This window comes from Geospiza fortis, unplaced genomic scaffold (genome assembly GCF_000277835.1).
Source record: "Geospiza fortis unplaced genomic scaffold, GeoFor_1.0 scaffold173, whole genome shotgun sequence".
NCBI lineage: Eukaryota > Metazoa > Chordata > Aves > Passeriformes > Thraupidae > Geospiza > Geospiza fortis.
In genome coordinates this window covers 3,043,202-3,055,592 of record NW_005054334.1, presented here as the reverse complement: position 1 = coordinate 3,055,592, position 12,391 = coordinate 3,043,202, and the positions used below count along the sequence as shown (strand labels likewise).

Here is a 12,391-nt window from a genome sequence, read left to right as displayed (position 1 = left end):
GGAAAGAGAACCAGAGAGAACAAAGAGCTTGGCATGACTGCTGGGAATGCAAAATAAACATCCACTGTGCTCCAGTGAGGGCTTATGTACTACTGGCTACATGGGTCAGAAACAAGAGTAGAGGCTCATGGGTGCAGTCCAGAGAGGGGACAGGACACCTGTGTGGGACAGGGTGTCCCTTTGTGCCCAGTGTAGTGCTGGAAAGGGAGACTAGGTGTCCCATCAGTGCAAAGCAGTCACTGCCCTGCTCCCTGGAGTATCTAGTGGAGATGAAATACCTCAGGGCAGTGCTGTGGCCCAGCTCTTTACCTGTGTCTCACTCTGAAGGTCCATAGGTATTTTTGGTGCCCTTCCCTCTGGAAAGTGGGAGAAGAGGAATATGGAGAGTCATTTGTGTGGGCCTGATCTTTTCTTAGATCTCCTTCAGATGCCTGCAGTTTCCTCTTTAGATGCCCATTTCCTGCACTGAGTTAGTCATTTGGGGATTTGGACTCCCTTTTTTTTGGCAGATTTCTTTCCCATGTTCATCTGGTTTGGTTTTTACTGTTTCATTTTGCAGTGCCATCAAAGGGAGTTTGTTCAAGCTGATTTTGCAGCAATAGATAGTTTTGACTTGACAACCCCATCCTTTGCAGACCTCAGTCATGGCCTTGGGTCTGGGGTGGGTCGCCCCTTCAGATGCTCTCAAAACTGCTGTGTGGTAAGGTGGCTTGCTGCTTCCCAGTGGAGATGAAGCATGCTTGGCTTTAGTGACGTGAGCATGGGAGAACAGACTTTTTTTTGCTCCCCTTCTTTCCAGCCTATGAGCTGTTAATTCTTGTGGCTTTTCAAAACTTGCTATTTCTCCCTTAGCATTTCTTTCTCTTTCTTTTTTTTCCAGTGGATGAGCCACCATTGGCATTGTGCCTCGTGTGTGTGACTCAGATGGATTCTGCTTGTCTGAAAGATTCCTGCAAGTCCTCAAGAGTTGTCCAACCTGCCTGGGCTCAGCGCAGGAAGCCGTGAGAATCACTCTGAAAGGGAGTCCTGCAGCCTTGCTGTCCCTGCACGGGATGGAGGCTCAGCAGGCACTCTCACTTCTTGCCCTTGCTGTGCTGGGGGATTGAATCCGGGATGGCTGCTCTGTGGAGGGAGGTCCCCAAGGACCTTTTGCATAATGGTGCAATGCTGCATTTCTTTTTTGCTTATTCCCGTTCCAGCCAGCTGGTCTCCTGCTGTCTCTGTTGTGGGAAATGGTCCCCTTGAACTCAATGAAATTGGGCTTGGGGCATCTTGGAAGTGCCATGGCTTTCACTGCAGGAAGACTTATGTTCTTTGAATGCCTCTGGTTTTCAGACTTCATTGGACCCACCCAAGGACTGATTTTTTCCAGAGGCACTGAATGCCTCAGTATCTCCTGCTGATAGTAGATGGTGTGATGAGAGATCAGTATCTTTGATACTCAGCTAGGGGACAGAGCTTCCTTTTAGCTTTTTGCACAGGTTTGCAGAATGATTTGATTTGATTTGATTTGATTTGATTTGATTTGATTTTGAGGCCATGAAAACTTTAGGATGAGAATCCAAACAAGAGGAGTTGATTTTGGATGTGAACTTTGGTGTCTGTGCCTCAGTTTCCTCTGGTGAGGGAGCTGCCATCTTTGCTCAATGGTAAGATAAAACTGTTGTAGATGGTAATCTTTTGGTGGAAGATGCAAGTGGACCTCATGAAGCTGATCCTTTGTGGAGTGCTCTTTGGAGGATCCTTTTCCCATTAAGCTAATAATATCTCATCCAGAAGATGTGGGTAAAGCTGTGTGATCCCAAAAGTCCCAGAGAGCGAGAAGCTGTGAGCTTTCTATACATCTTCTATTTTCCAGTAGGGAGGCTTTCAACACAAGTGAATTATTATCTCCAGGCATGTTTTTGAAAGCCTTTCCCACAACCCGCATTCCTGACATGCACCTATGAGTGAAAGAATTGGAGAAATGAAGTCTGGAAGTGGAACTGGGTGGCATGCCATCAGTCCTCTGACCTCCTTTCTCCACCCTCTGCCAGTTGTGTTCATTCTCCTGCCCCTCAGCCAAGCTGGGGACACAGAAGACATCACTCATCTGGATGCTTGGCTTGATAAAAATTACCCTTTATCAACCAACTTCCTTGCAAATGAACCACCTTTTTCCCCTTCCCTGTGCACAGCTCGGACCACACAGAAATGTTTCTACAGACTTCAGAGCTGCTTGAGACAGAAATTCCCTGCAAAGGTTCAAGGATATAACTTGGAAACCATCCATCAGAGCACATTTGAGCTCCCCCATGGAGAGGGAGATGCCAGCCACCGTGGCACTGCCGCCCTTCAGACAGAGGAGGGAGAGAGATGGGTCTGAGGCTGTACTTGTTCCCTGTGCTCTTCATCTGCTCCACTGCTTGATGCAGATTCCCTTTCTCACTGCTGCCCCTAGCCCTGAAGAAAGGTCTGGGGTTTCCCCCACATTTTAGTTCTTCAGCTATCTTTGTCTTTCCTTCTTTTTCCCCACTTCCTAAGGAAGAGAAATTGCACCCTACAGCTGAAGAGGGGTGATGTTCGTGGAGCCTGCTGGATGCTGATGGCCTCTGATGTCTTGCCCTCCAGTTTAGAGCATGGATGCTACTTCTGTAGTTTCCACAGGTGCTCTGGATGGTGCACCGTGAGGGAGCTGAGGGGGGTGGCAGGAGATTAACCTCTAGTCCTTTGTTCCTTCCCATTTTACCGGCTCTGGAGACCAGTGCTTTCTCTAGAGGAACCCTCCCACTCTGGGTAACATCTTAGGCAGGAGCTTGGTGCTCCTGTAGAGGAACCCTCCCACTCTGGGTAACATCTTAGGCAGGAGCTTGGTGCTCCTGGGCACTTTTTTCTTGGGCTCATCCTTGCTTTGGCTTCTCCTGCATCTCCTGGACAATCGTCTCCTGTAAACACCCTTCAGATCCACAGACCTGCTTACCCAGTTTCTTGCTTACCTCAGTGTTTGGCTGAGGTAAGTACACTTTGTTCTTTCGGTCCTCCTCCGTTAGGAAGCTGGCTGACTTTCAGAGCTCAGGGATCAATCAGTAGGTTGCAGCACTCTGCTGAGAGACCAACCAACATCTCTTGACTAAAGGGGAAGCTAGTCCTATTCAGGAGTTTCTGTACTGGCAGGTGAAGGGCTGAGCATCTCCATTAGGAGGTGGTGGAAGCTTCTGCTCAGTTGTAGCCTGAGCCCTGGCCTCTGAAAATCCACCCCACAGCCCTCTAAAGCAGGGGTCATTCCCCCCTAGGCTTAATGAAGAGAGGAAATCAAAGCAGAAACAGGCCTTAATCACAACTGCCATGAGGAACCACAATCAGGGCCCAGATGAGGTCAGAGAACACAGTTGAAATCAGGTCACTGCTTGAGATTTATTGTGTGGAGTTTTTCTTTTTTCTTTACTCCCGCACTGAAATCTTTCCCCAGAGGCTATTCAAGGAAATAAATAGCCAGTGGAAAGGGACAATAGCTTGCTGTGGAGTACAAATTATATGAAGCAGTAGGAAATAATAGCAGAGTAAGCAGCTGCTACTCCGAGAAAGAATGCATGGTTGATCTCTCCAGCTCCCTTTGCCTTGAGCAGACACTGATGCCTGGTCCAAGGCACAGGCTCCCTCGGTGCCTGGAGTGCAATGTGGGTACCTTGTCCACGCTGCAGTGCCATTCTCCAGTGCCACTTCTTTGGTGCCTAGTTATCACCAAGCCTTTCACGAGGGTGCTAAAGGGATCTCTGCCCTCTTCTTGCAGAACTTGGGTTGATGTGGGGACAGTGGCACATGCATCCATGCACCCAGCATGGCTTCCTTAGCCTTCCTCTATCTTCCTGATGCCTTCTAGATTGAGCATTATCTCTGGTGGTGACCTGTGTCAGTCCTGCAGGGGGCTGTTCATAGCTCATGTTGTCTACAGAGAATGTGTTGGCTGCCCTCTGCTCTGAGCCCCTTGCAGCCCTTCCTCAGAATACTTGAGAGAGATGGTAGGGATGATTTTGGCGTGCTGGTGTGGCCAAATCCTGGGGGCTGTCTCTGCCACAGAAGGCCCTGAGGATCCTCTAACTGCTGAGTCTACCTTGGCTGGGAAGTGGGGAAATCTGTGGGTTTCCTCAGGGCTTCACACCTAGCTGGCTTATCTCCTGCCCAAATAAGAAAACAAAATAAATGCTGCTGCCAGCAAAGATGCTGCCGAGGATCTTGGCAACCTGCTGGGGAGGGTGGCATTCAGTCTGTTCTCAAAGGCTGTGTGGGTGCCCTGTGGTTGAGGTGGCAGCTCTAGGCTATGGTACAGCATGCTGTATGCTGTCTGGAGGCACCCAGGGTCCTGAGATCTGTTGGTGCTCCTGGTGGCCTGAGATCACCTCAGGACTAGCAGGAAGGCTGGGAAAGATTGTTGACCCCAAAATCTACCATGTGGGACCTCTACAATAGACCTGATGCATTTTATGGGGAAAGCACTCTGCAGAGGACCTGCCCTGCCATCCTCCTGGCTGAAAGCCAACAGCCTTGCATTAGGCTCTTCCCTTCTTAAAATATGTTTGGGGTTATTTTGTTTTCTCCATGCAAAATTGCAGGCCTGCCTGCTCCCTGCTGGAAGCTCACCATGCTCTTGGGTTGCAGGGGCCCCCACTCTCACACCAAGAGACTGCCTGTTGGTCTTTGCTGTCCCTCTGGGAATGCAGCAAATGCTCCTCTGGTCACAGTGATGTGAACATGGGTTTCCCATACCAGTACAAGCCAACTGCCCTCTGGCCTGGGTAAAAATCTAGGGGGCCCTGGAAGGGTGCTCCCAATCAGGTGTCCTATTATAGGATCATCTCTCTGGGGAGTGAGGGGTTCCTGGATCCTCTGCACCAGTGGCTGCCAGCTTCCACAGCTATTGTTTATGTTTTCCTTACTGCACAGATCCTCCACCTCTTTTGCAGATGCTCTTTAGCCGGATTTCCTCTTTCTTTGGGATTTACATTCCCATGCTATCATTGTTTCCCCAGGCTTTCTGCTTTGCAGTGTCAGCAGGGAAATATCAACCTACCCCGGTCATCCTCCTTTCATCATCCCAATTGCCATCTCCAAAATTCTCCAACTGCAGTAGAGAATTTTGACTCTTCTGGGGTCCCTAAAGTCTCATTCCCTTCTGATGTGGGGAGCACATACCCATGCATGAGGGTGACCATCTGCACAGGGCTGGTGTCTGACCGCATGGAGGCTCAGCTCTGCAGATGAAGGAAGTCGCCAGTGCTGGCAGAGTTGCTGCCTGGCTTCCCACTATTGTTCCCAATGGCAAATAGAAGGGGGGTGAACGCCCCTGCTGAGCATTGTAGGAGGGGGTAAATGTTATCTTGATAAAATCTCATGGCCCCTCTCTGAGCAGCTCATGCCTCTTTCCTGCTCGTCTCCCTCTCTGCATATTCTCGCATCCCTGGTACTTGTGGCTCTGCACTCAACTCTCTGCACGGGGAGATTTACTCATCCCTCAGACAGAATCACACAATGGGTCAGGCTGGAAGGGCCCACAGGGGCTCATCTCCTCCTCGCCCAACCTCCCTGCTCTAGCAGGATGGTCGCAGAGCACATTGCACAGGATTGCATACTGATGGTTCTGGAATATCTCCAGTGAGGGAGACTCCACAACCTCTCTGGGCAGTCTGTTCCACTGTGCAGTCACCTGCACTTCCTCACGTTCAGGTGGAGCTTTCTGTGCATCAGTTTCTGCCCATTGCCTCTTGTCCTATTGCTTGGCACCGCTGAGAGGAGTCTGGCTCCATCCTTCTGACACCCTCCTTCAGATGCTGATAGACATTGGTGAAGTCCCTTCTCAGTTGTCTCTTCTCAAGGCTGAACAGGCCCAGCTCCTTCAGCCTTTCCTCATAAGAGACATTCCACTCCCTTCATCATCTCCCTAGCTCTCTGATGATGGACCCGCTCCAGGAGCTCCATGGCTCTCGTGCTGAGGAGCCCAGAACTGGACCCAGCAGGAGACGCACGCTGCTCTCCCTCAGGCAGCTGTAAGGAAAGGGTTAGTAATTTGCAGTATATGCCTTAAACAAGGGCTTGGTGGTGAACTTGTTGCAGAAAAAAGTCATGAGTGCGTGTGCACAACCCATGAAGGAAGCAAGGTTTCAGTTTTGGTTCAGTTCAACTGAACCAAAACTGTTCAGGTCAAAGTTCAACTGTGGTGTGTTGGATAAGAAGTGAACTACTGTGGAAGTGCAAGAAGTGGGGTCACAAATAGGACACTTATTTTTTGAGGTACTTGTCTCACACAACCCCCAGAATCCTCTGGTGACCATCAAATTAAGATCTGAGTATGCGTGATGGCAGAACCATGCCTACTCTTGCCTCACATGCTAATGTGGAACTGAAAGCCACTTCTACCTCTGCTTTTTACCCAAATAAGGGACTGCAGAAATTTTGAGGAAATAAAGTGAACTGGATGAGACCCCACCATCAAGAAGCCCAAGGCACAGAAGGACCAACGGGAGGCTGCTTGATCCATGGAGGTGACCACCTTCTACTTGCCTTATCTCGCTTCTTCTCCTCCTCTCTTTCTCTCTCCCTTTCTCTTTTCCATATAAGATTAATTTTGTAAAATAAAGTCGGCATTGTTGAACTGGCATTTAGTCTCCTTTCCACATTAATTTGGGCAGATGACTTCAACAGCAAATGGTAGCATTTTAATTGGCATCACCATTTTCTGGCCCAAACTGCCGTTCAACAGTTCCGAACTTTGACTGTTCTTCCCAGCTGCTGAGAGATTGACTCTCTCAGAGAGATTGACCAAGCCTTTACTGTTACTTTTACTGTCCCTCTGTGGGTGACAGCTTTCTCCTGCCTGGTGTGCCCAGGCTGTCTCCTTCTGAGGGAGACTGAAGGAAAAATGGTTATCAAGGGTGACCAGTGTAAAGCTAAAGTTTTACTCTCTCCTGGAGAAGTTTGGTAGCTGCCTCTCTCCTCCAGGGTTGGAATGGGTATAAACTAATTGTGATAATGTAGAGGCAATAGCTGACCACATCACTAGTTTGCAGGTCAAATGAAAAATGGGATGAGGAAAAGGTAAGTTGCCCATGAAAGGTAAGAAGGTAAGTTATTTGTGCAGTTTTGGGAGGTTGTTTATCTTGTGTGCAAAAATCAAACCTGCTACCTGAAAAGGGTTGCAGATGTAAAATTCATGAGTTTGAAGTCAGAAAATGAGGTTCTTAGAACAGTGTTGTCTTTTGAGAATGGGGCACAGGAGAAATTGTAAAAACTAATAAATATTATTTTAAATAAAAATGAGCAATTAGAAAAACTACAGTCTGCAGCTAAACATGAGAAAAAAGACATGCAGAAAAATCTAGGCAAATTACTTGATAAAATCCCACATGAATCATCCTCTAATTCAGTCCAGCACATCTATAGGGTGGTATATTGTCAGGATCTTGAAACATGGGATGGGGACATTTGGTACAGTGATGATGATTTAGAGGCAGACTCTCACCCTACCCCAAAAGCAGAAAAAGTTCAGCCTTTAATTGAAACTGAAACTGTGGATGAGGGGGGTGGAGAAACCCACACTACTGTTCCCTGCAGAGTAAGATACATTGCTGGAAGAACATTCTAGATGTTCAGGGGAATATGAAACTGAATACAAGTTTCCCTTATGGGCAGAGATCAGATCTTGCTGAATGAGGAAGAGGCAGAAAGATTCTGGCGACATAGAGTGTTTTTAACTACTACCCCAGGTAACAACCGTAACTACTCATTGACTACCTGAGCTGCCTGCTGGGCTGGGGGCATAGACCCAGAGGACACAGGAAAGTCTGATGCTGTTTAAAATGACAGGATTCTCAGATCTGGCAGCCTCTGTGCAAAGATCTCTCTCTGCAGATCTGGCAGCCTCTGCAAAAGGCAGCGTGTATTTAAGCAATGTATGAAAGCAACATCAATTAAGGAGAGTCCTGATGGTAGCTCCTGTCAATCTAGCCCTATTAACTCCTCCCCTTCCTGGCCTTCCAGATAGGCTGAAAACGTTTGTATCAAATGCCCAAATTCACATACAAATGGATATTACTGCAGAAGTGGCACAAGCACCTATAGACCAAATTCACATACCTACCTGGTATGAATTCTCCCAGGAAACAGAGAATTATTGATATGGGATATGGGATGGGTTGGAGCAACCTCTGGGAAGCCACCTGAACCCCCCTGGTGGGTCTGTTGAATTTATACCAGCACAGCATAGCCAAAATCTAAATCAAGACTTGATTCAATTAACAATACCCGCTGCTGCAGGTATTGATAGGGTGGTGACAGAGCTAAAGTTTTCTGTGTTACCCTTGGGAAGTGAAAGATAGTTCTGGAAAAATCCATCAAATTATTGTCAGATGGATAATGCCCTTCTGTTAACCCACTGTGCATTGGTTAGACAGAAACTGAGCGATTCTGTTTTATGGTTTTTCCAGGTTATAAGAATCCTGCATATTAGAAACTGCACCTAGAGCCGAGGGTTCTCCTATTCCAGCCTTAGGCATCCACAGTGGTTTTTAGCTTTTCTGTGTACTATGTTCTGGGGGTTTTAATTTGTGTATGTATCTCTAAGTGTTGTTTACAAATTTAACCAAGTAATGAAGGTTAACAAGTATGACATTTATAAACTGTGTTGGAAAGATATGCCTTGGTTTAATATGTTTATACTTAATGAAAACAAGCAATTGCAGCTTGTTTGCTTTTGCCTAAGTCTGTAGAAGACCCCCTTCTCATGGGTATATTTACTAAGACTGGAATACCCAGGATACTGTTCAGACAGCAAATCCTTACTCCCCAGATAGAAAGCGAGTTACTGTGCAATTTAGCCAGCCATTCAGTTTTGCTCCAGTATTTGAGAAGGGGACCCTGGGCTCTGTATTATCCCTGGGATGGCTACAGGGTGGCAGTGTGATATGAAGGTGTGTACAGGTGTGCTGTGGACACAGCAGTGTGGTGAGAAAGAGACCTAATGCCAGAAAACACCATCCCCAGCACTGGTTCCTGCTGGTTCCATGCTCAGCCCTGGAGGTTTCACCAACAGTTTCAGGTCCTCCACAGTAAACAAATTTCCCAAGCCTGCTGGATTTTATGACCCTTTGCTCGTGGGAAACACTCCAGGGAAGGAGTGCTTATCAGCACTTACTTCTCCTTTCTTCAGAGTGTTTTAGGGAAGGGTAGAAGCTGTCTACCAGCTGTCTGTGCAGCAGCAGGAGCACTCAGCTGCTCTCTGTCGGGCTTGGGAGGGGGACTGAGGGATGACTGGTCTCCTGAGCCTTGACCTCCTCCTCTGTCTCCCTTTTCCACTTGACTTTTGGAGTCTTAGAAATCAGGGGCACTGTCTACTGAGCTCTTACCTGGGAAGAATACAGCAGGGAGGATACTCTCCTGTGAGGACAACATTCCTATATCTAAGGGTTAGGGAGGATGGGACTGTTGAACCTGATGTGGCCTGGTGTGTGGCTCTTCAGGCTAAAAAGTTTGGGTTTGGATGGGGCTTGGATGGGAGGTTGCAGAGAGCTGCCACATATGGGTACTGCAATCCACACAGCTGAATCTAGAGCCACAAGAAGGGAAGGAGCTGGGATGCCACTATGCCACTCCTGCGAAGTTCAGTCCATAACTCATGCTATCCAGAGGGGATGTGTTGGTTGTCCTCTCCTCCAAGCCCCTTTGAGCCCTTCCTTGGAACACTGTGGAGAAGAATGGAGACCATTATGGATTTTGGAGCTGCCCCTTGCCACAAAAGGAAGGAGCTGGGATGTTCTTTTGGGTGAGCTGTTACACACAGGAAAGAAGTGAACATGGTGGTCTCACCTCCTTGGCCAGCTGGGAAGATGCTTGTCCTATCTCATGTCTAAAGTAGCACCCCAAAGAGCTCTGTGTCATAGTCCTTCCCCTGGGAGCCCACCAAGGAGGCTGGGATTTGCTTTTATTTGCTAGAATCCCTAGTAAGAAGTGTACATATGGAGGTTTTTTCCTAGGATCAAAGTCTTCTGGCTTAATAGCAGCTGTTGGAGCTTTTTAGAAGCAGGAGTCATGTTAATGTGTAAGCCACAGGGAAGTTTAGAGCTGTAAGGTCCTATGTTCAAAGGGTTTCTGAGCTAAACTGCTGGTGTCTCCCTGCCTGGTTACTCTGCCCTCTGAGGAAAATGCCTGTAAGCGCTGCTGCTCCTGTCCTCTGTCACCCAGGGTCCTCAGCTCAGCAAGGCTGAGTGAGGCCGGCGAGTCATAGCCACTCTCATCACTTGCATTTCTTGGGCAGCATCGGCTTTCCGCCAAACCCTGGACAGTGTCCCTCTGCTTTAACCCTCTTTGTATCTCTGCTCTCCTGCTTTCTCTTCATTCTGCTGAGGACAAGCCAGTTTTCACTTCCTCTCTCTCAGATGTCTCTTCTCTCTTGCGGGTTTCACTCAGCCCACTCTTCTCTCACTGAATGCGAAGTTCTTGCAAGACTTGCAGCGTAGAGCGTTTTGTCATGAGAGGAGCACCAGCTGAGAGCAATTTATGTTCTCCTGGCTGGGATGCCTCCAAGCAGCACCCTCTCAATGGCAGTGCCAAGTCAGGAGGAATGGCTGAAGGAGCCCCACAGACTATTTTTCTCTGCCTTAGGGAAATATTGAAATCTTAAACCTGAATATGAAGCCTGGGAACACCCTGAAGGTGAAGGGCAAAATATCTGCTGATACTGTTGGGTAAGTACAGAGAAACCACCTTGCCACGCCGGGGTTGGAGGTGGGCTATAGAAGGTGGTTTTCCAAGGTTGCCAGATACAAAATAGCACATTGTTGTGCCACCAGCAACACAGATGGAGGAACGGGGTGCAGAGATGTGTGTTGGATCTCAAGTCTTCCAAGACCCTCTCCTGTCCATGCATATGACTTTCCTCATGCTCCTTTACAGCTTCAGCATCAATCTTGGCTGCAGCTCAAGAGATCTGGCATTTCACTTCAACCCCCGCTTCAACGAGTCTGTCATCGTCTGTAACTCCAAGTGCTCTGATTCCTGGCAGACGGAACTCCGTGACCGCCACCTCCCTTTCTTCAGGGGCTGCACTGTCAAGGTGGGGGTGCCAGCATGGTATCAGGGGGTATGTGGGGTGTGTTTGGGGTGATAGGGTGTGAGGGGAAGCCCCTGGTTAGCAGATTCCCATACCATAGTTTTCCCGGTCCCGCCCAATACCTCCTGCTCCCTCACAATGGGCCCTCTTCTGGTTTTTGGTCCTGATTGCCATTTCCACTCCTCTTTATAAATTGCAATGTTTCTGGGAATTTTAAGTGAGTTCTGTTTGTAAGTTCTTCCTGGCCCCTCTGTCTGCCCAGCAGGGGAGTGTACCTGGGGCATGTATGAAAGTAAAGGGAGTCTCCAAGAAGCAGGGTTTTGCTGCTGTTTACCTTATTTCTCTTCCTCCTTCCTATGTAAACACAGGCTTTAAGGCAGCCTCGAGTTTGGAGCGATGTCCAAAAGCCTCTCCCTGAACTCTTCTGTCCTAATTACTCCTGGATCCATGCTGCCAATCTGTCCTTTCTCTCTTCCTGCAAAGGGATGCTGTCCTAGTTGCTGCCTCACCTTATCTGATGTCCCAAATCACTAACTGGGCTGCATTTAGGAGCAGTTCATTTAGGATTAACAGGGCTGCATTTAGGAGTAGTTCCTATATTTGTGGAGAGAAAGCTTGTTTCCTCAGACAGAACTGGCTCTTGGGGAAGGGGTAGTGAGGTGATGGCTTTGGGGAACATTGCCTTTAGTTTTCAATGACCAGTGATGCATTCTTGTCCTGTCTGCTTGTGCATGTTTATCAGCAAAGCTCCTTTTTCTGAGTCTTGGTGAGCTGCTGAGGGCATTAGGGGGTCAGGTTTATTCAGGAGAACAGTGGTTGTACACCTTCCATATGCTCTGTGAATACATGTAAAGGCATACCTGGGTTTAGCCGCTCTGAGTTCACAGTTTGAGTAGCTGAAACAGCCTTGGGAGAGATCCTGTCCCCAGTCATAGTCTGTACTCCTGCTTAGACCCTTGATATCAACTGCTCATTTCCTGAATCACCCTCACTCAACCCCCAGCACCTTGCTTAAGGGTCTGACCCTCTTATGTAACAGTCAGGCCTTTTGCCTAAAAGCTGACCTCTGAATACCCTCTTTGCTCCCAATTCCTGCCCTTCTTTCTCTTTTTTCTCCCAGTTCTTCATTGAAATGCTGTCAGACAAGTTCCGTGTGAAGCTGCCGGACGGCCATGAGGTGTGCTTTCCCAACCGGCACGGCTACCACAACATCACCTACATAAGCATCGTGGGGGGCCTCAAGATCATCTCCTTCAAGCTCACCTGATGGGCACTGCTTCCTGGCTCTAATAAAAACCCAAGCCAGTGGAAGAC

General features: G+C 48.3%; 1 protein-coding gene across 1 annotated transcript; it reads left to right on the top strand.

Annotated features, from left to right (window-relative positions):
• The first annotated feature begins 10,516 nt into the window (after positions 1 to 10,516).
• LGALS2 (galectin 2) lies at positions 10,517 to 12,385 on the top strand. The gene is made up of 3 exons (XM_031057782.1): positions 10,517 to 10,712; positions 10,921 to 11,080; positions 12,198 to 12,385. Exons 1-3 carry the CDS (start codon positions 10,657 to 10,659, stop codon positions 12,342 to 12,344), a joined length of 363 nt encoding a protein of 120 aa, XP_030913642.1. The 5' UTR covers positions 10,517 to 10,656; the 3' UTR covers positions 12,345 to 12,385.
• The last annotated feature ends 6 nt before the right edge of the window (positions 12,386 to 12,391 follow it).

Excerpts from the sequence above, each read along its gene's own strand:
- LGALS2 (XM_031057782.1), top strand. The coding sequence starts at position 10,657 with ATGAAGCCTGGGAACACCCTGAAGGTGAAGGGCAAAATATCTGCTGAT. Across the intron at positions 10,713-10,920 it reads ATATCTGCTGATACTGTTGG|CTTCAGCATCAATCTTGGCT; the intron begins GTAAGTACAGAG and ends GCTCCTTTACAG. Across the intron at positions 11,081-12,197 it reads TCAGGGGCTGCACTGTCAAG|TTCTTCATTGAAATGCTGTC; the intron begins GTGGGGGTGCCA and ends TTTTTCTCCCAG.